The 19961-nt window shown below is 56.4% G+C and overlaps 7 protein-coding genes across 7 annotated transcripts; 2 read left to right on the plus strand and 5 right to left on the minus strand.

The window, feature by feature from the left end:
- Positions 1-271: 271 nt before the first annotated feature.
- Positions 272-3379, minus strand: BDP55DRAFT_402892 (spindle assembly checkpoint component MAD1). The gene is made up of 2 exons (XM_060567311.1): positions 2708-3379; positions 272-2639 (listed from the first exon to the last, which is right to left on the minus strand). The coding sequence occupies exons 1-2, from the start codon at positions 3134-3136 to the stop codon at positions 441-443; spliced, it is 2628 nt and encodes an 875-aa protein (XP_060422991.1). The 5' UTR covers positions 3137-3379; the 3' UTR covers positions 272-440.
- Positions 3380-4509: 1130 nt separating this feature from the next.
- Positions 4510-6153, plus strand: BDP55DRAFT_638090 (mitochondrial matrix Mmp37-domain-containing protein; the record flags this gene model as incomplete). The annotated part of the gene is made up of 2 exons (XM_060573065.1): positions 4510-4530; positions 4600-6153. 2 exons carry the CDS (start codon positions 4510-4512, stop codon positions 6151-6153), a joined length of 1575 nt encoding a protein of 524 aa, XP_060422992.1.
- Positions 6154-7131: 978 nt separating this feature from the next.
- BDP55DRAFT_638091 (uncharacterized protein) lies at positions 7132-7793 on the minus strand (the record flags this gene model as incomplete). Its single annotated transcript, XM_060573066.1, has 2 exons — positions 7132-7358; positions 7436-7793. 2 exons carry the CDS (start codon positions 7791-7793, stop codon positions 7132-7134), a joined length of 585 nt encoding a protein of 194 aa, XP_060422993.1.
- Positions 7794-9516: 1723 nt separating this feature from the next.
- BDP55DRAFT_402924 (uncharacterized protein) lies at positions 9517-11073 on the minus strand. The gene has a single exon (XM_060567312.1). It carries the CDS (start codon positions 10648-10650, stop codon positions 9853-9855), a length of 798 nt encoding a protein of 265 aa, XP_060422994.1. The 5' UTR covers positions 10651-11073; the 3' UTR covers positions 9517-9852.
- Positions 11074-11495: 422 nt separating this feature from the next.
- On the plus strand, positions 11496-12057 carry BDP55DRAFT_534384 (uncharacterized protein; the record flags this gene model as incomplete). Its single annotated transcript, XM_060567872.1, has 2 exons — positions 11496-11639; positions 11707-12057. Coding segments are annotated over 2 exons (495 nt in total), but the record flags the coding sequence as incomplete, so codon positions are not given.
- Positions 12058-13615: 1558 nt separating this feature from the next.
- On the minus strand, positions 13616-15799 carry BDP55DRAFT_565613 (alpha-rhamnosidase; the record flags this gene model as incomplete). The annotated part of the gene is made up of 1 exon (XM_060570436.1): positions 13616-15799. The coding sequence occupies one exon, from the start codon at positions 15797-15799 to the stop codon at positions 13616-13618; it is 2184 nt and encodes a 727-aa protein (XP_060422996.1).
- A 1015-nt stretch (positions 15800-16814) lies between these two features.
- On the minus strand, positions 16815-19576 carry BDP55DRAFT_565712 (uncharacterized protein; the record flags this gene model as incomplete). The annotated part of the gene is made up of 2 exons (XM_060570445.1): positions 16815-17577; positions 17637-19576. The coding sequence occupies 2 exons, from the start codon at positions 19574-19576 to the stop codon at positions 16815-16817; spliced, it is 2703 nt and encodes a 900-aa protein (XP_060422997.1).
- Between the last annotated feature and the right edge of the window lie 385 nt (positions 19577-19961).

A 19961-nucleotide genomic window follows, 5' to 3' on the forward strand; every position in this document is an offset into this window, starting at 1 on the left:
AAGAAAGACTTCCAAGATGCCCGGTGTGCTTGCTTTCGAGTGATGTCTGCGATTGAAGTGCTTGAAAAACGAATTTGAACAAGTAAAAAGCCATAGTATCATTAGGGATAACTATCCGTCAGGCATCTGAAACTCTCAATACCGCATCGTTGGGGGTGTGAGGTTGGAGGTATCATCGCGATATCAAAACATGTACAAGCGAGCCTCCCCATCCCAGGCAATCCCTCTTCCGTGCCTATCTCTCCCCAGTCCTCTTCTTCGTCACGTTACGCCTTAGCTAGGTAGTAATAAAATATGTAGTTGGTGTCAGCCTCTCGCTGTCCCGTTGTGTATACGCGAGAAACACCCCTCTCGTCTCTCTGCCCCTTCACCCCGGACGCTCTGCCGTGTATTCTCTCATGACAACTGTATGCAGCAAGCAGTCCGGCAGTCGAGTCTCTTTACTCAGTCTGCATCTGATTCCTCGAATGCTCTTCATAAAACTCCAACGTCAACGCCGCCAAAAACCCAGGAATACACCCCTTCTCTCGCACCCAGAACCCAATCTGATCGCCAATCCTCCGCGCAAACGCACTCCTCGGCCCGCCCCCGACCTTCATCGTCCCCTTTTCACCGTCAAACACGATGGAATTCTCATACTCGTCCGTCTGGGAGGGGTAAAAAGTCGACTCGACGCGCATTTTACCGTTGGGCATAAACATGACGGTCCATCCCAGCGTCGAGAAAATGGCCTCTTTGAACTCGAGCGATTTCTTAGACCACACTTCCTTGAGGCGTTTTGCAGATTTCTGGGCGGATGCGGTTTCGGCGCGGGCTTCTTCGACGAGGCGGTCCGCTGCATCGAGCTGGGACCGCGGGACGAGGTCTACGTTTTCGTTGGAGTTGAGCTGCGCCAAGAGGTCTGCGTTTTCCTGCTCGAGGGCCTTGAGTTTGGCGACTTTGATGGCTTCGTAGTCTGACGTCGGGTTGGAGCGCAACGACAGGACGCGGGTTTTGGATTGTGTTTTGAGGGCTTTAAGTTGGTCTTGTGTGACGGAGAGTTCCTTTTGGGTGAGGGCGTGTTGGGTTTGTACGGCGGCGAGCTGGTCTTGGAGTTTGCGGTTTTTGCGGGTAAGGAGGCCGAGTTGTTCTTGTGCGGCCGAGGGGTCGTCATTTTCGTCGCGCGGGCGCTTCGTGCCGGCTGCTGCTGCTGGTGCGTCTGGGGTGGCAAGTGGTTTGCCTGCTTCGAGGGAAGACATTTCCGTGTGTAGGGCTTGGACCTCGCTTCTGTACTTGTCGACGAGGTCCTCAAGCTCTTGGATGCGACGGGCGCGGGTCTCGTCGACGGCCTCGGGCTGGAAGGCCTCGTCTTCGGCGTCGAACGTCTTGAGCTGGGCGCGGAGGTACTCTACCTCCTTGACGGCGAGCACGCGCTGGCGCTCGGTGCGGAGGCGGGTCTTGTCGACGTTTTGTGGTGTTGTTGCGGCAGACCGCGCCTCGGTGAGCTGAGATTTGAGTGTGGTGATCTCTTCCTCGCGGGACTTGATTGAGGATTCCTGCGCTGCCAGCTCGGCTTGCAGGGAGCCCATCTTGTCGAGCTGGGCGGCGTTTTCGTAGCGCTGCTCGACGAGTGCGCGGGCGACTGCCTCGGGGGAGTCAAATTCGAGATCGCCGCTGCCGTTGTCTGTGCTGGCGAGGTAGCCCGTCCAGGCGATACGTTCGTCTTCGAGGCGCTGGCGCTGGATGTGTGCTTCTGCAAGCTCCGTCTCGAGGGTCCGGGCGGCCTCGAGCTTACGTTGAAGGGATCGCTTCTCCTCTTCGACGACCTCGACGGCCCGGTGGATCTGACGGAGGTGCTTCAGCTCCGAGAGCTGCTCGCGGTTGGTGGCCTCGAGGCTGCGGATGTGCGCAACCTGCTCAGAGAGCTCGCGCTTGATGATGGCCATGGTGTCGGCGTCGCCCGTCTGGGCCTTGAGGCGAAGGACCTCGGATTCGAGGTCGGCCACGTGGTTGTCCTTGTCCACTAGCTGAGACTGGATCTGCTGGAGGGCGGCCTCGCGGGCCTGGCTTTCTTGTTCAAGCTCCTGCGTCGACTTCTGGGCAGCTTGGAGCTGCATTTCGAGGTCGATGGTCCTTTTCTCGTTGATGCGCGCCGCTTCGTCCTTTGAGCTCGACAAGTCTTCCAATTGTTCCTGTAGTAAGCGGGCCTCCTCTTCCGCATCGCGCGCACGCTTCTCCAGACTCGTCCTCTCTTGAGCAATGTTGTCGCGGAGGTCGCTCAACTCCTTTTGCGTATTCTCCAGCTGGCGCGCGGCCTGGGACTTTTCGGTCTCGGCGGCCTGTTTCGCCGTGAAGTCGGCCTGGGCGCGGCGGCGCTGGTCTTCGAGCTCAGCATTGTGTCGGGCGTCGGCCATCTGCTTCTCCTGCTCAAAGGTGCTGATGGTGTAGCGCAGGGTGCCCAGCTCGGCCTTGAGTTCCTCAATAACCTGGCGCTGGGACTCGTACTCGGCGGCGTCGGGGGGCGCCATGTTTTCTTTGGAGCTCTCGTGGGACGAGGCGCGGACGGAATCAGGGGCGGCGAGACTTGCGCGGGAACCTGGCCTGCTGTTGGCATCGCCGCCGGTGAAGAGGTTGTATGTTGGTTGTGTTGCGCGAAAAGTCTAAACCTCCATTGTTAGCGAACTAACATTTTTGTTTGTTTTTGTTTACTATTGGCAACCAAACGTACCCTGGATTCTCTCAAGGAAGTATGAGGTCTAGGAAGAGCACTCCCGCCGGTGCTGTTGCGGAAACGGTTCGTAACGGAGGCGCGCCTCCCTGGAGGGTCGCCCGAGGGGGTATGCGACCTCATTGCGCCGGTGCTGTGTCGAAGAAGCTTCTTCTTCTTCTTCTCAACACGCCCTGAGGATCGGCCAATGTTTTGGCGGTTGTTGACGGCCGGGGATGCTGGGGACGAAATCACGTGACGTGGCAAGGAGGACCCTGCTGATGGTGGTGTTGCTGCACCCCGCGGATTTGCTGTCCGCTGCTGCTGATTTGCGACGGTGTTGGTTCCTCGCGGTGAGGCGCGGGCGGGAGATCGCTGGCTCCTGATGAGCAGCATGCCGATTTCTTCAGCCTTTCTCGAGTTTTCGTTTTCATCTATCATGTCGGACATGATGAGTGGGAGGTCGGTTAGTATACGATTCGAATCAAAATTCTGAGAGGTCAAAAGTTGAGGAATTAGCTATAGAAATAGATCATGTTTTGGTGCAAAACACCTTGATAGATAAGACATAAAAGATTCAGATCGCTCCTTCCCTTTCATGATGGACTGCTCCTGTCACTTTCCAATGCAAACGTCTGTCTCCTAGCCTGCTCTTTCTCCATCTCAGCCTTAGGCAGAGCCATCTCTAAAAAAAAACTTCCTTCATACATGGAATTCCCACGAATTTTCGGGGGGTATGCAAGACGATAACCCAAGATCGGTAATCTCGAGTGAGGTTCTCAACTATTCAACAAGGTGGTTTCGCCATCCTCGCATCCACTACATGGCAAGCACGACTCTGGCGCCACGTTGAGGAAAAGACAATTCTTTTGTTGCCATCAAACACTCACACCTCGGCATCCACACAGCCTTTCAGTTCTACTGTTGACCAGCTGCCTAGGGACCTCTCCTACATGGTGTAAGACAGATATCAAAGGCTTTAGACCCTGTGACCCTGTGGCTCAGACTAACAAACGGATAGAGAAAAGGTACCGGCACAATACTGGGGTCTTTGGGCGACAGGGAGCAGCTGCGCCATGACGTGATGGGCACATCCCACATGTTGTGGGAGCTTGTTCCTGACTTGGCGCCAGCATTGACCAGGGTCCGCTCCGTGCCCTTTCTACTAAGCGTTGCTCTGCTCTCCCAAGCTCCGGTGCTCAGAAGCAGATTTCAACGATAGCTTCAACCTCCGGATTACCCCCCCTTCCACAAACCCCCAATCAACTCCCTAAACGCCCACGCCGAGCCGACCTCCCGAGCCTAGAAATCTTCCATCACGATTTTCCGATCGATCCGCTTGCGAAGGAGAAGCTCGGCCAATTGGGGCATACGAAAGGGGCGTTGCTCAGCAGCAGAATCATTGTCCGGGACAACCGAGCTTGACGCCATTGCGAATCCCCTTGACGAGGGCGAATCTACGACTACTCAGCCTTGCCTCTCGATCCGGACACTGGAGAGAGCTGTTGTACTTTTGGATAGCATAAGTCTATTCCTGGGCCGATTGGAATACCGAGCACAAGGCTGAGCCTGGCTGCGACGACTAAGCTTGACGACTGAGTCTAAGCCGAACTGGGTTCTAACCAGTTGCTCTCGCCTTGAGAACACCAGCGTGCCCGCCTCTCTTGTAGTAATAAGTGTCTTTGTTCTGAGGGGGTCAACTTTATTGGCAGCCTGGAAAGTGTTGCTATTCTCCTCTTTAAGCTCTTTCTCCCTTCAACCCAACACCAACCATCAAGATACAAACACCACCAAAATCTGACCAGACCTCGCAAATCGCCATCATGACGCTCTCTCGCCTCCTGGTAAGCTCTATATACTCTCTAGAAAGTTGCGAATGAGCTAGAAACGGCAGTGGCTGATGCGTAGGATAGCTCCGAGGCCAACCTAGCCAGGCACTTCGAGCCGTGGCCGCGCCTGGCCTTGCGCTGAGTTTCCCCTACTCCGCTCGCCACTATTCAGCGGATGCCGGCAAGAAGGACGAGAATGCGGGAAATGAGAGCAAGCAGGAGGATAGCCCCCCTCCCTACACTCACCATGGCTCTGCGATCAACTTCAACTGGGGCCGCGAAGAGAAGGAGAGAACAGGCCCGACTCTGTCGGCGGACAACTGGGAGGAACACCCTGACGCCAAGATTGAGGACTTTGAGGAGCTTCCCTACAAGGGCTTCGGTATCAACCAGCACATGGAGGTCAACGCCGAGTTCAAAAAGGTCCTGACCGAGGTTGTCCGGGAGTTCCGCGCTCCCATCATGTACGCCATGGCGTACGGCTCCGGCGTCTTTCCTCAGTCCAAGGTCAGCCGATCTGTGTCGGACGAGGATTTTCGCGCTGTCCACCCTAAGCCGTCCCCTTCATTGATGGAGGTTCAGAAGGGTGGCCCCAAGATGATTGACTTCATCTTTGGCGTCACTCACACGCAGCACTGGCACTCGCTCAACATCAGACAGCACCGTCACCACTACTCTGGCCTGGCTAGCTTCGGTTCGGGCCTCGTCTCTACTACCCAGGATCGCTGGGGCGCAGGTGTCTACTTCAACCCCTATGTCACCAAGAAGGGCATGCTCATCAAGTACGGCGTCACGTCCATCGACAACCTCTGCACCGATCTCTCTACCTGGAACAACCTGTATCTCGCGGGAAGACTTCACAAGCCGGTTAAGATCCTGCGTGATCACCCCAGAGTTCGCCTAGCGAACCAGGTCAACCTGATTTCGGCGGTCCGCACTGCTCTCCTGCTTCTGCCCCCCAAGTTCACCGAGAAAGAGCTCTTCTCTACCATTGCTGGCATTTCGTACCTCGGCGACCCGCGTATGTCTCTTCCTACCGAGAACAAGAGCAAGATCTCCAACATTGTGGACAACAACATGGTCTCCTTCCGCAAGCTCTACGGCCCATTGCTCAACACTCTTCCCAACGTCGACTTTGCAGAGGGAGCCGACCAACAGAGCAAGCACGCCGCCGACGCCGAGTACGACGGTGCCATGTACCAGGATATGGACCCCATTAAGCGTGGTAACATGGTCCGACGCCTGCCTCAGGCATTCCGCTCGCGTCTCTACTTCCAGTACCAAAAGAAGTTCATGGTTCCGACTGCTGATTTCAAGGCCATGATGGACGCCTCAAAGGATGAGGACGCCGTGAGCTTCAAGCGCCGCGAGGGCGGTGGCTTTGAGCAGCGCATCGTCCAGGACAAGCCCGAGGAGTTGCAAAGTTCCATCCGCAAGGTCATTCGTCAGACTGTTAATTGGCCTGCGACCGCCCAGTCGATCAAGGGCTTCTTCACCGCAGGCGTCGGCCGCTCCGTTCGGTACATGTCCGAGAAGATGACAAAGTACAACGAAGGTAAGGCAAAGGCCAAGGCCAAGGCTGATGAAGACAAGAAGCAGCCCGCCGAGGACACGGAGAAGCCCAAGAAGGAGGAGTGAGCATGATCAGACGCGTGATCGTCGTTCACTCGCGACTATCTGGAGTGCGCCTTGCGCACCCCGCTTGATGCATAACGACTTGTTGATTTGGCGACGGTCTCGCAATTGGTACATATTGAAACATCTCTCGACGCTCTTTGGCTTCGACTTGTATATTTGGCAAATGGTGCATTAGGCAGAGCATTCTTTCCCCCTCGGTCACCACGCGGAGATTGGATTGAGACCGCTCCGCAGTGTGTGTGCTCTCCTAGCCCTTGCAACTGATTTTTCGAGCTTGCCCAACTCGTCCCCTCACCCGGGTCTTTCTTTTGTTCCTGCTTTGCTTTCGGAAATCTGCATCAGCATTGGGAGGCGGTTCCCCAGATTAGAATTGGAGGGTTGGCAAAAAAGGGAAAATTGGTTTCTACAAGATCTCGCTCCGGAAGAGAGGCCATGGTTTTGGTGATCACTCTGAATTTTCCTGACCAGTGTTTCTGAACACTAGCCAGAGACTTGGAAGGGGGTTATTCGCCGTTGGGAGTGGGAATTTTGGGGAAACAGACCTCTTTCTGGTTGACGAGAGAGGATGGAAATTGGCGTTCTGAAGGCATGTAACAAGAGTATTCACCGGGAAGAGATATCCCCCCGAAGGCCACTTCTTTGGCAGATTTGAATGAGCTGCGATGACGTCGCTCAAGATTCACAATGATTTCGAGCCCGAACGTAGCTTAGACGTGATGTCTGCGCTTGGTAAGAGGATCATGTTTAGTCTGTCATACAGTCTTGCACGTCTACTACGCGAAGTGGACGATGAAGACCCAGCAAGACTGACAAACGCTCAAGTTGAGGCCCAGAAAACACCCAAACCACGACAAGTCTCCAACAATGCTTTGATAATCATGGAATTATTAATACAGGCCCCGGTTGCAGGCCCGGCTAATGGTACAAGAGGTATTCGTTACATCATTCATCTTCACGACCTGTGGTCAAAGATGCATTCTACCACTTCTTCTTGGCGTACGAAGCAGCACCATCAATCAACTTGTCAGTGAACCCATCACTCTTCTTCTTCTCCTCCTTCTTGTCCTTGCCTCCGCCACCGAGGATCCCGCCGAGGAGACCTCCACCGCTGCCACCACTGCTGCCGTGGTTGTCGTGGCTGCTGCCGTGGCTGCTGTGGTTATCGTGGCGGTCGTAGCTGTCGCGGCGGTCATAGCTGTTGCGGCCTGTGATGATATTAGTTTGACTGTATCTTCTCAAGGGAGAGAAAGAGGGAACACAGTAGAGAGGAGAGTAAACTTACGTCCAGAAGAGTGACCACCAGAATGTCCATACTCTTCACGACCACCGCCGTAGCCGCCGCCACCGCTCATGCCACCACCCATACCGCCGCCGCCACCGTTGTAGTTATCGCGGCCGCCTCCCATGCCACCGGAAGGACCGTAGTTGTCTCGGCCGCCTCCGCCTCCGTAGCCTCCGCCCATGCCGCCGCTCATGTTGCCGCCCATGTTTTCGCGGCCGCCGCCTGAGTAGCCGCCGCCGCCCATGCCTCCTCCCATGCCGCCGTTCATACCGCCACCTCCGTAGTTTTCTCTAGGGCCGTCGTTGTAGCCGCCGCCCATGCCGCTGGAGCCGTAGTTTTCGTGTCTTCCGCCGTGCATTGTGAGTTTTGGCGGAGGGTGTTTAGAGGGTGGGTTTATTGGTTGAGGATGTGAGGGTTTTTTGTAGATTGTGAGAGGTGGTGTTGATGAGTGAGACTCGGGTGAGATTGTAATTGTAGTTGTGGTTGTGATTGATGATGAGAATGGATTGGTTCGGAGCGGCTTCACACTGGATGTCTTTATACTCGATTTAACTTACAGTCTCGACACAAGTCCGTCATCGTGGCCAAGGAACGCGTCGACGTCCGTCATCGACAGCCCGTCAACCTGCTTGCGACTGAGTGCATGTCGACTTCTGACTTCATCCGTCCTCGGTCCCCTCCATCCAACAAGTCTCTTCCACGGGTGGTCTCCATCGAAAAGTACATCACCAAGCATCACACACTTTCCCAAATCCCCAGAAAAAGAAGCATACAGAAATAATGGGGAAGACGACGTCAGAGCTGTCCATGAAGGGGGCAAGGGCAGTGTCATTGCACACGTCTGGATTCAAGCATTCAAACAGTGTCTTAGCTAGTTGAGATAGAGAGAGAGAGAGAGAGAGAGAGAGCCGTCCGAAACTGAGAGTCTGTGAGGGTTTGTGGGGATTTTCCGGGCCAAGTGCCGGGTGAGTGCCGTGTAAACCGTCTTGGTATTTGGTTTCCTTGGTGGAGATGCTTGATATGTTGGATCCAGGCCAGGTTTCTCTACGGTGGTGCCGTTTGAGCCTCATTGTGGGCTCTAGTGACATCCTAGCCTGCCTACCCTGTCACAGTGCCACGCCTGTTCCGTTTGTGTGAGGTGAGGTTGCACACTGCAAAGGGCTGGGAGTTTGGGAGAGGCACAGAGGGAACGCGGGAACATGTCGTGAACCGCGATGGTGGTCCACACATCTGATCTCATAACCCGACAGTCATTTCCTAACGGGGTGATTAACCGGCCCGCTTTCTTGACGGGAGAGGCGTAACATTTCATAGGTTTACCACGCCGAATGATCTCTAGTCTTCTAGTGTGTTCGTACGCAGGTTCCGTTGTGCCGTACTGCAATGGTGCTCAAGACACGAGTCCAATGTCAAGAGTTGGTCACTCACAGGTGGCGATGTGGGGGGCAGTAGAAACCGGGCTGACTAGGAGTGGGAAACTTGGATGGGGTGGATGAGCGCCACTGGTTTATTTATGGAAGGACCCTGCTTTTTAATCATCGTCCTGGGTGTACAATTTCAAGTACAATCTTACAATCCTCGTTGACATAATCTACCACTTCCGTCTCATTTTGAGGCTTATTTGGAGGCAATAAGACATGTCGTCGATTCAAGGTGCGTAACGAAAGGATAAAGGGTCTTACAGTACAGACTCATCCCCTTGCGCGTTCGGACCTGGAACCGTTTCCTGTGACATCGTTTCGTTGCGACGCTGGGTGGGGTTTGATGGGATGACGCAATGGCATTTCTTGGTCCGATGGGATGCTCCCCTCAGCGAGTCCAGCGACCGTGTGGTCTGTTTGCCGTTTACCGTTTGCCAAGCAGAGATCCAAATGGTCAATAGAACCTGATCCAGTGTGCTAGTAGGTTCGAGCTGGCCAAGTATGTTACTACCTACTGCTTTCACAGGGCTTCGAGCACCTTTGACGCTTGAGCAAGAGACCAAATTACCCCTCTACCGGCTGTCAATGCCTCGGGCGTACGAGTCTTGGCCCCTGGCAGGGCCCTACTAAAAGGTTAGACCAAGGTACGGAACTACGGATACACTACGAGAGCCTGCTAGGGCTTGGTACGGACTACGGAGTAATCTAGGTACCACAGTCCATCGGGGAGTTCATAGCGGGAGAGACAATCCGGGATCTTCCCGCGACTCCGCCAAGGGGGTGGGAATGATGGCGTTGGCGTTCCAGGGCGTTGAAACTATCTTCTTTCTGAATTCTGGCAGCTTGACGTATTGCTACGCTTGTCATGTCAAGTCCAGAAACGCAACACGCCCTACTTGCTGATGGAATCCAATGCTTGAAGATTGTCAATTCTTCCATACCACGATGATCCAAAGCTCAGGGATGGGATAGGAACATGACCTCCTCCGTAAGGTGCTAAGAAGGTTCTCTAGATTGACCAGACTCCAAGAACCTGCCCCGACCACGCCGTCGCATGCATATTGGCCGGAACCCCATTTTGTCTTTTTTGCCCATTCTCATGCAGCGCAGCGCAGCGCAGCGCCGCGCCGCGCCGCACAGCCCACCTGACGGACAGCGCAGTACGCAGCATATGACATTGACATTTGTAGAAACTAAAGAATAGAGATGGAGGAAGAAAATATGCTCTTTTCTATACTCATACCTAGTGGTGTAGTGTATCCCTGAGCAGTAGAGGCATTGGGATGCGGGAAAACGGACAACACCACATGAAGGGACCGCATGAATGCATGAGGCCGGTCCAAGAGGCGAAATAGGGAGAGAAACGAGTTGACTGTTGGTCCAATTCTTCTCCCTCCCATGCCCCGTCCGTCCAAACATCGTCAATGAATCCCCCGTCTGACCTTTCTCTCTGAGCGAGCTGAGCTGCGTGTCTGCAAATCCCAAAATCCCTCGGGCTGCGTGTTCCTCGTACTCTCCCACCCACCCACCATTACATTGCCCATCTTGGAGACCACCCTTGCCTGGACATGCTTGGCGCTGTTCCTCTTGGACTTTTTCATTCTGGAGTAAGGCGGGCAGGACATCCTTTGCCTCCTTTCTACTTTTCTTCAGTCCGTCCGTCCTGTTCCCATCGTCAGCAAACACCCCGCAAACGTCGTGTCCAGTCAGAGCTTGCTTGTTTTTTTCTTTCTTTGCTTCTTCCAACCTCTTCGCTGTTGTCTTCTCACCGTTGATATCCTGGGATTTCTTCATAAAAACGAACCTGCTGGATCGGTTACACCGCTTATCCCGGCCGGAAACCTACCTTACCCTCACCTCCTTACCTCGAAACCCGACCACCATCCACCACACCCACCCACCCACACCCCATTGTTCCTTTCCATCTGCAGAGCTCTCAGAAAAAAGGACGGTAGCAACGGCTGGAAATCCACAATCTCGCAGTAGTTCGGCCTTCTGTAGCGGTGCGCCCGCTCGCTTTCTTCGTGTTCCATTTGCTCAAATCTTCAATCAATCACCGCCAAGCAACCCCCATCCGCGGGCACACCAGGGGGAGCATTCTATTAAGTGGTTGGTTGGCAAGGATGTGAATGCGAGGAAAGCTGCTCCAAACGAACCAAACGAATCACTTGGACGACGTTAGCTTTCCCAACCTCCGCCCAATATTGTCCATTTCTCTACCTTCTTCTTTTCTTCCCAACCGCCGGCCTTTGACCTCAATTTCTTTCCCCCGTCGAACGGGCCATCCTCGCAGGTGATTATCGGCGAACCACCTGAATCTTTCAATCTACGCAAGAGAATCGACGCCTAGACGCCGCATCCGGAGGAAAACCCAAGAATCCCGGGATTCAAAATTCTGGCCGGTCCATCCGTCGCTGTCAGCCGCCGAGGCCGCCGCCGTTGCGATACAACCCTCGACAACGACGACAATTCCGATCCGAGCGAACGAAACCAGCTGTGCTAACCGCAATCGGAACCTCAACGACTCGAGGAAATCGCAAAAAGCCGACTTTTGGAGTACCATCGGCGCATGATTCCACGATAGAGGCACCGCAACCTCACCTCGCGATCGAGGCGAAGCCCTCCCCCGCCATCTCAGCATGACGCGCCCGCGCATCCCCGCCCTCTACGGCATCCTCCAGTTCTGCCTCCGCCTGACCCTCGTCGTCTTTGAGGTCTGCGCCCTCGCCGCCCTCATCACATTATCGAGATATGGCTTCCACTTCCCGCTGGGATACGTCACAGTAAGCCTCTCACGCACTCTCTACACTCTGTCACATATATCAGAATGAATACTAATAACCCCAAAAGTCCATCTCAGGCATAATCTTCTCCATGACCGAAATGGTCACCCTTGCAAACTCAACCCACCAAATCCCCCGCATGCGCACCGGCGCCATCGTCGTCGCCGATTTCGTCCTCTTCGTCCTCGGCCTCGTCGCCTTCTTCTATTTTATTATCCTCAACGGCTGGCGCACGGGGAGCCCGAACCGCGAGTACCGCGCCTGGCGCGAGGATCCGCTGCGGCGGGAAAAGGAGACGTGGGCACCGTGGTACATGTGGCTGCAGCTCATTGCCGCGGTGCTGCATTTCCTGTACATGGCCATGCACTGCGTCGACGCGTGTAAGGAGGGCGGGCCGGAGCAGCAGCGGCGGCGGAGGGCGAGGAGGAGGGCCAGGGAGGTGGAGAGGCGGGAGAGGAGGGCTGGGATTGGGAGTGGTGATGTTGAGACGGCGCAGGTTGTGCCGCAGGGTGTACCGCCAAGTTGATGATGGGGGGACTCTTGGCTATTACTGACTTTTTTTTTTGCATTGGGAGTATGGCTTGGGTATGAGGTGTTCTTGGCGTTTGGGAGATGAGGCAATGGGGATTATTCATGAGACATGGACTGAGAGATTTGGTGCGGCCTTGAGCAAGTGCTGGTCTTGGCCGGGGGACACATGAATATCCATGCTCATGACGGCGATTATTGAGGGTAAAAGGACACGTCAGGTCCGTCACCCTGGAGAATGACACTATTTTGGATATCATGGCGCGGACATGGAGAGATATTGGATATCCGACAGCCGTGTCGTAATTCTAGATGACGATCTATCAAGCTCTTATGGGAGATGGAATCTCGAGTAACTTCTAGTACTTTCACACTGTTGAAGGCACAGAGACAGAGAAGATACCCCAGAGTTTTCCAATATCAAAATCCATTACACTTCATTCTACAGAATAACCCATTTTACCTCAGTCTACACCATGCAATGAGTCTACACCACCATCACCAGCAACGTACGTCACTTCCGTCGGATCCGAGCTCTCAGCTACGAACTTCACCTACAGCCCCAATGACGGCCACATTGGCGGCGACTTTGAACGAGAGCTTAGGGCTGCCAGAGGCTTCGGACCGTTTGAAACGTTGGCCACCCTTCTGGTGGCGGCTTTTGGCGCATGTCAAGAAAGTCAATCTACCTTCGTCTGTTCTTTTGAAGAAAAGGTGTCCGCCACCGGTAGGCTAACGTTTACCTTGTCAGTGGCTTCACGTTTCCTTGACATTGATTGATGAATTCTCATGCCGATTCCCAATATATTATTACCGCATTGCAAATCAGAAGCTTTCTCTTTGGGTTTACTCGTCCTTCCTTACACTGGACCTGCTTTTCCCCTCGAGGAACCAATTGGTCAGTACGCCCCGAGATCTAGCTCAGATCCCGCTTGGACTGGTCCCCCGGTGACTAAAGTCAAAGGAGGGACTGGGACCCTTGACATACGCACACAGACATTTCGTTTCGACCCAAGCTCATTGCTCGTAGCTCATAGCTTGGCAGAAGGCAACTCGCGCGAGCTAGTGAAGCATGTCTCGGTATCCGAACAGCCAACGGAGCCGCGGAGTCCCGGGGTGATTGGTACGACCACCGGGTATCCGGTGGAAAGAGTTCTTCAAAGCCAACAGGGGAAAGTGAGCGCCTAAGAAACAATCTCTTTCTTCGAGTCGCCTTGGAACTAAGGAACCGTTTGAGTGGGTTTCCTTATCAATGAGCGGAGCGTTCGGGCCTCGTATTTGGGCAAAAAAAACCTCGTATTCCAACGGCGACGGGGTTCTCGGGGATAGAATACGCAACACACATTAACCTCCAGAGGTCAGAGTCTTCTACACATCACAGCCCAATAAGACAGACTTCATTACGAAGTACATCACCTAGCATCACCCGCCGCACCAGTCCCACGCCATCACGGCCCGGAGGCCGCGCGTCTCCTCCCCCGAGTGCCCGTCCCCGTCCCCGTCCCCGTCCCCTTCCCACATGGAACCTTCGCCCTTCCCTTCCCGCCCTCAACCCACCGTCCCTCCTCGGCCCCAAGCTGCACCCATCCCCTCGTCCCCTCAGGCACATCCCACTCCACGCTCGCAAAGCCACCGCCCTCCTCAACGACCCACTTGGCGCTAAACCGCCCCAGCGCCGTTGTGAACCCGGCCTGCGCCTCCGTCGGCAACCCCTCCGCCTCGGCGCCGAACGAAGCCGGCTTCAGACTCCACTCCCGGCCCGCGGGCGCCTTGACGCGGAGCCCGACGAGGTACTCCGTCATCGCGCTCGTCGGGCCAGAACTCCACCCGTGCGCGTGGCTCACATAGCTCGGGTCATCCGTGTACCCCCGGCTCTTGCGGTATCCGAAAGTGCCGTCGACGAGGTATCCTTCAATCACGGTGGATTCCGTGCCGTTGGGGTGGTTGAGGTACCATCCCCAGCTGTCGCGGATCAGCTGCATGGCGCGGTCGGGGCGGCCTGCGACAAAGTGCGCTTCGATTTCGATGCTGGAGATGAAGGGGGAGATGTTGCCGGGAAGCTCTGGGGAGGCTGGGCCGATGGGCGTCCAGTTTTGTGTGAGGGCTGTGGAGATGGAGGAGGCTTCGGGGCTGGAGGGGGGGATGAGGCCGAAGGCTAGGGCGTAGGCGTTTGCGTCTTGGGGGTGGAGGGTGCGGTTTTTGTAGCCGTCGATGAAAGCGCCCTTTGTTGGGTCCCAGAGGTGGGTGAGGATTGATGTCTTGAGGGATTCGGCGCGGGCGAGCCAGGCTTGTGTGAGGTTTGTCCTTGTTCCTGATGTTTCTCCCGTTGTGAGGTTTGAGGTGTCAGTGGGAGCGAGGTCTGCGAGAAAGGCGCCGGTGGTGAGGGTGCGGTAGAGGAGCATGTTCGGCGCGCTGCCGTTCAGCGAGTTGACGTAGCGCGCCCAGTCGCCCGGGGCCGTGGCATTCAAGATTCCCGTCTCGGGTATGACTTTGCCGTAAATGTAGTCCATCGCCTTGAGGTACGTCGCCCAGTTCTCCGCCAGCCAGTCGGTATCCCCAGAGAAGAGAACGTAGTTATACGCGCCAATCATGGTCCACATGTGATACGTATCGCTCGTCGCATCTAAATACGGCGGTCCCGCGCGGGGGAAGATCCCAGACTCCCGCTGGAAATGAAACATTGTCTGGATCGCGTTGCGCGCGGACTCGAGGTCGCCGGTACTGACGAAAGCGGAGGGGACGGCGACGCCCATGTCGCCGGGCCAGATCCAGCGGTCTCGTTTGGCGCCGTCGAGGAGGAGGGAGGAACCTACGCCGAGCCAGGCGTCGTTGGACCAGCTTCCGTTGGTGATGTCTTCCGTGAGGACGCGGCCTGTTTCGGGGGGCGCGGCGTTGGTTTGGAGGGTGTAGGCGCCCGCGTACCAGATTTTGTTGAGAGTTGGGTTGGAGGAGTGGAAGTAGCCTTGGTAGGCGCGGAGGTTTGACCATGTTGGTTGGAAGACGACTTCGAGGGCGATGTCGTTGATTGCGAGGGTTGGTGAAGGGGTCGTTGTGGTATTTGTCATGAGGTAGAGGGTGAGGTATCGAAAGCCGCCGCGGAGCTGGGGGAAGGGGACGGTGTAGGAGCCCGGTCCGGGGACGGTGATTTGGTGGAAGAGGGCGCCGTCAACGGAGATGAGGGTTTGGCCTGGACCGCGGTAGTTGCCGTTGGAGTTGTCCGAGTACTCGCCGATCCAGTTCTTTGCTTCCGTCCAGGCGAGGCCGAGGGTCACGGGCTCGGTGGCGGTGGTGGTGGTGTTGCCGGTGCCGGTGCCGGTGCCGGAGAGGGTGTAGTTCACCGAGGTGAGGCCGCCGACGAGGACGCCAAAGTCAAAGACGAGGGCGGAGCCATTGCCGCTGAGGGATTGGGACTCGGGGGAGGGGAAGGAGGCGAGATGGTCGCCTGTGGCGAGGGAGAGGATGGATTTTGGGCGGGCTGTGCGGGAGTCTGGGGCGTAGATATTTTCGTCCCAGGGTCCCGGGAAGGAGGCTTCTGTTGGGTGGGTGCAGGTTGCGTTGCGCCAGCAGGATTGGGCTGCTGTGTTTGTGACGAGGAGGGCGAGGCCTAGCAGGAGGGAGGATGAGGAGACCATTGTGGGCGGACGTGATGCGATGTGGCACCTTGGTCTCGAGCCCTAGACGCGAGGCGGGAAGGAAGTGAAGTTGTTCAGTTCGCGATATGTTGTGCGGCTTGATGGGGTTTTGGGGTTGTGTATCGCGGCATTGCTACCCCGAGGCAAGCGTGTTGATGTTGTCCCCCCCATGACATGGGCATCAGGGATTCAAGGGATGTCAATGCCTCGAATTAGCCTAAGCTGAGCGTCCCCGCAAGGCCCCTCTGTCCGTGGAGTCATTGTCATCTCGACTCTGAGTTCCTTGGTGGGAGTGGCGGGCACGAGGTGATGTGGTATTTCTCCCGGCCCCATGGGGTTCGGTGACTTCGGGTCAATGATGGGTGGTTAGGTTTGGGGGAACTTTCTGCAGCTCTGCAGCTGGAGAGTCGGGGGGTTCCTTTGGATCTTGAGTAGGGGAGAGATGGCGTGGGAGTCGATCGCTTGGCAGAGAGAAGCAGGGGAGTCTCTAGTATGTAGTACAGAGTAAGCAAGGAGCGAATCATGAGAGGAGAAGAAGAAGAGGAGGGGGGGGGGGGGGGGGGGGGAGGAGGAGGAGGAGGAGGAGGAGGAGGAGGATCAATGGGAAGAGAAGAAGGGCGAGGAAGAGGAAGAGAGTGCGGGGTTGAGGGAGGAGTCTTGGAGGTCAAGTTTGTGGGGTAATCTGGAGAAGTGGAACATTGTTTCTTGGCACCACCCTTGTTCTTGGTTGAGTTGAGATGGTTCATCTAAAGTCATCATCGTCTGATGTTTGGAGTTGGCTTATTTGGGTTGGAAGGTTGTGTTCTGTAGATTACACTCGTGTAGTTACGCGTGTCTTGACGTATACCTTTGATCTGTTTGCTCAGGGTTCTCACATGGAAACAGATCATCTTGTAGAGTTTGTAAGCGGTGGGCTGTGACACCTGGACTAAAACAAGATTCACAGTATTGGAGAGTCTCGCAGGCCAAGATCTAACTATAAAAAATGAACTAAAACTATAATCACATCACCATCTCATGCCTTGGAAATGGTGACCTCAGACTGTCCGCTAGACAAGTCAACAAGATACCCTCCCCTCGTCACGCTCGCCCCAGACACCGTAAACTTGGCATCTCCCGACGTCGTCTCCAACCAAACGACAGTCGAATTCGCCTTGAGCGCCGCCTCGGACGCCGCAGCACCAACACTCAACTTCACCGTCTGGCCCTCGCGGTTATAAGTGACAGTCTGAATCGCACCGGCGCTAAGCGCAACCTTGAGCCCCAAATCCGCAACAAACACCCGCCGCCTCACCGCGTCCCTCGGCTCAGCGACCACGGACGTCTCATCCGACGTGACAACGTTGCCGCCAAAGACAAGCTCGCCGTACGTCGCGTGGTTGACAATGTACACTCCCTGACCGAGTCCCAGCCCCAAAAACCCGAGGCCGTAGTCGCCGGTATACGGGTCCCAGGCCAAGTGCTCCGGGAACGAGTGGAACGCCGCCGAGGGGCATCCGTCGGCGTCAATGTTGGTCAGGGGCGCCGTGTTGCCGGCGAAGGCGACGCGGAGGGCGTTGACGTCGGATGGGTTGCGCTCGTAGTGGTGCAGCATCGGCAGCGAGTTGAGGCCGGAGCCGTAGTGGTGGAGCTGGCGCTCGATGCCCTGGTGCTTGGCGCCGTAGAGAAAGTCCCAGTAGCGGCGGGCGTTGCCGTTCCAGCCCCAGTGGGCGACGGTGGGCATGTAAGCTCTGATGCTGTTGATTGCTTTGATGGCGGTGCTGTTGTGGCCAAAGTATCTGTTGCGCTGATGTTAGTCGATGTGTGTAGGAGTTTGTGGTCTGCTTCGAAGACTTACTCGGTCCAGTAGTAGACGCCTTCCTGACCGGTGCTATCCCACGCCATCTCGCTTCCAAACGGAACAGCCAGCGTCTCCCAGAACTCGGCGCGGAAGCGCATGTTCGCCTCAAAGGTGGTAGCCTCCTGCGTCATGTTCTCCCTCTTCAGGTCCTCCAGCAGTTCCGCAAACACCGTCTCGCCCATCAACCCAGTCAACCCGTAGTCGCAGTCCTCGGCGCCGTTCTTCATGCAGTGCGTCACCGTGTTATACGCCTGCGTCAAGTACCAGGTCCAGTCAGCCCGGGTCTTGACCTGCGGGTAGTCCCTCGCCACGCGGTACATGGACCAGTACGCCACTACGGGATGGACGTAGTTATACGCGCGGACGGTAGTGTACGCCCTCTCCTTAGTCCACGACGCCCAAGACGTCCAGTCGCGCGAGGTGTCGTAGGCGTAGTCGACGGCGTCGGGCTGGTAGAAGAAGGTGCTCGCTCGGACGGCGAAGGAGTCGTTGGCGGGCTGGATCGTGCCGACGATGGTGTCGTGGATGAAGTCGTCCAGGACCGCCACCTCGGCCTCGACGGGCTGGACAAAGAGTTTCGTGGCGGCGGCAACGTAGGCGCCCGTACCGCCCTCGTCACTCAGGCCCGCGATCCAGACGCGCTCGTCTTGGGTAACGATGGCTTTCGCCTCCTTGTCGTAGCCCATGATGGACGGCGCGCGGCCAAAGGGGTCCGAAGCGTCGGTAAAGTGCGCGGCGGTGGTGAGGAAGTGGCCCAGGTCTGAGACTGTCTCTGGCGCGGGCTTAGTGATGTAGTACTGCACCACCTGCGTCTTACCGTCCTCGTAGGTGATTGTCACCTTTGCGCGGCCCCAGGCGCCGGCGGTCGGCGTGAGGAGGTAAGGTGAGCCCTTTGCGGCGGTGTCCTGCTTGATGGTGAATGACCCCTGGCTGTCGATGGTCTTTACTGGGGACGAGTGCGTGAGGTAGAGCCTGGCTGTAAGGTCGGTGGGCACGACGTAGCCCGGGATACCCACGGCGAGGGGGATCTCCGCCTTTGTGACGGCGTCCTCGATGGTCTGGATGCTCTCCGCGGCGACAAACTTGAGTCCGACAGAGTACGTCTCGCCGGCCCTGAGGGTCTTCGACGTGGGCGTGTTCCAGGGCGTGGCGCCCTTCCACTCGGTCTCCGCCCACGCTTGGGAGTGAATCATCCACTCATAGGTGCCTTCGTAGGTCTGCGACTGGTAGTAGTAATCGCCCTGTGGCTCATTGAGAAGTCTCCACGCCTCGAACGGGCTCGCGCCGAGCGGCGCGACGACGAGGGCGTTGCCGAGGCCCTTTACGGGGGAGACGCGGACATAGCCCGCATCGAGACCGATGTACGGGTCCGCGAGGGAGCACTTTGCCTGCGTCTCCTCGGCCGAAGGGCGCGAAAAGATGTTGTTGATGGCGACGGGCAGACCCAGGGCGCCGAGCTCGACGGTGCCGTTGGCGGTGTTTGTAAAGTTGACTCTCAGAGCGAGGCCCTCGCCTGCGGGAAGCCACTCGCGCGTCACGGTCAAGGGCACGCCGGAGGGCAGCGTCGCAGCGAGGTCTGCGGCCGCAATGACGCCCGGAGCGAGGTCCGCGAGGGCTTTGACGGGGTTCCTGGCACTGGCGGAGTCGACGGTCGTCCAGTTGCTGGCGCCATCGAGCTTGAAGCGGAAGGAGACGTCGCCGATATGGTGGGCGCCGTTGAAGGTTAGGTTGGCGAGGAGGTCCGAGGGGAGGAAGTCAAAGTCGGTTCCGGGCTTGAGGGAGGCGAGGGTCTGGGAGTCCTTGACGAGTTGGCCGGTGAATTGGCCGGCCTTGAAGTCAAGGAAGCCGTTTGCTACGCCGAGGTCATCGCTGGATTGGGCCTTGACGAGGGACGTCAGCGCCAGCGTGAGGGCTGGTAGAAGTTGTGCCCGAAGCATCGTGGAAGATGTGGCTGATCTTCTGATTAGGTCGATTACAACGATAGCTGATGCTTGTTTTTAGCCAAGAAGGGAGGCGTCTATCTATTTATCGCTGCGTATGAGCTCTAAAGAAATGCCTCCATCATCATTGAGGTAGCATTTCCGTACTGATCTGCGTCATGGACCGTTAATTTCCCCATGGTTTCATGCGATCTGGAGCCCGCCACCCATTGTAGAAGCTCGGGAACCATTGATACGAGCCAGGACGCTCTTACATTCGGTCGCATCGTCTGACCTTGCGTGCCTTGTCGGCTATTACCCAATGATCGACAGGTCCGGTTGCTGTTCTCTGCAATCTGCGAGATGGAGGGGTTGCCGGATGTAAATGTCCATGTACGTGAGC

Source organism: Colletotrichum godetiae, assembly GCF_030913485.1.
Source record: "Colletotrichum godetiae strain CBS 193.32 chromosome Unknown BDP55scaffold_77, whole genome shotgun sequence".
NCBI lineage: Eukaryota > Fungi > Ascomycota > Sordariomycetes > Glomerellales > Glomerellaceae > Colletotrichum > Colletotrichum godetiae.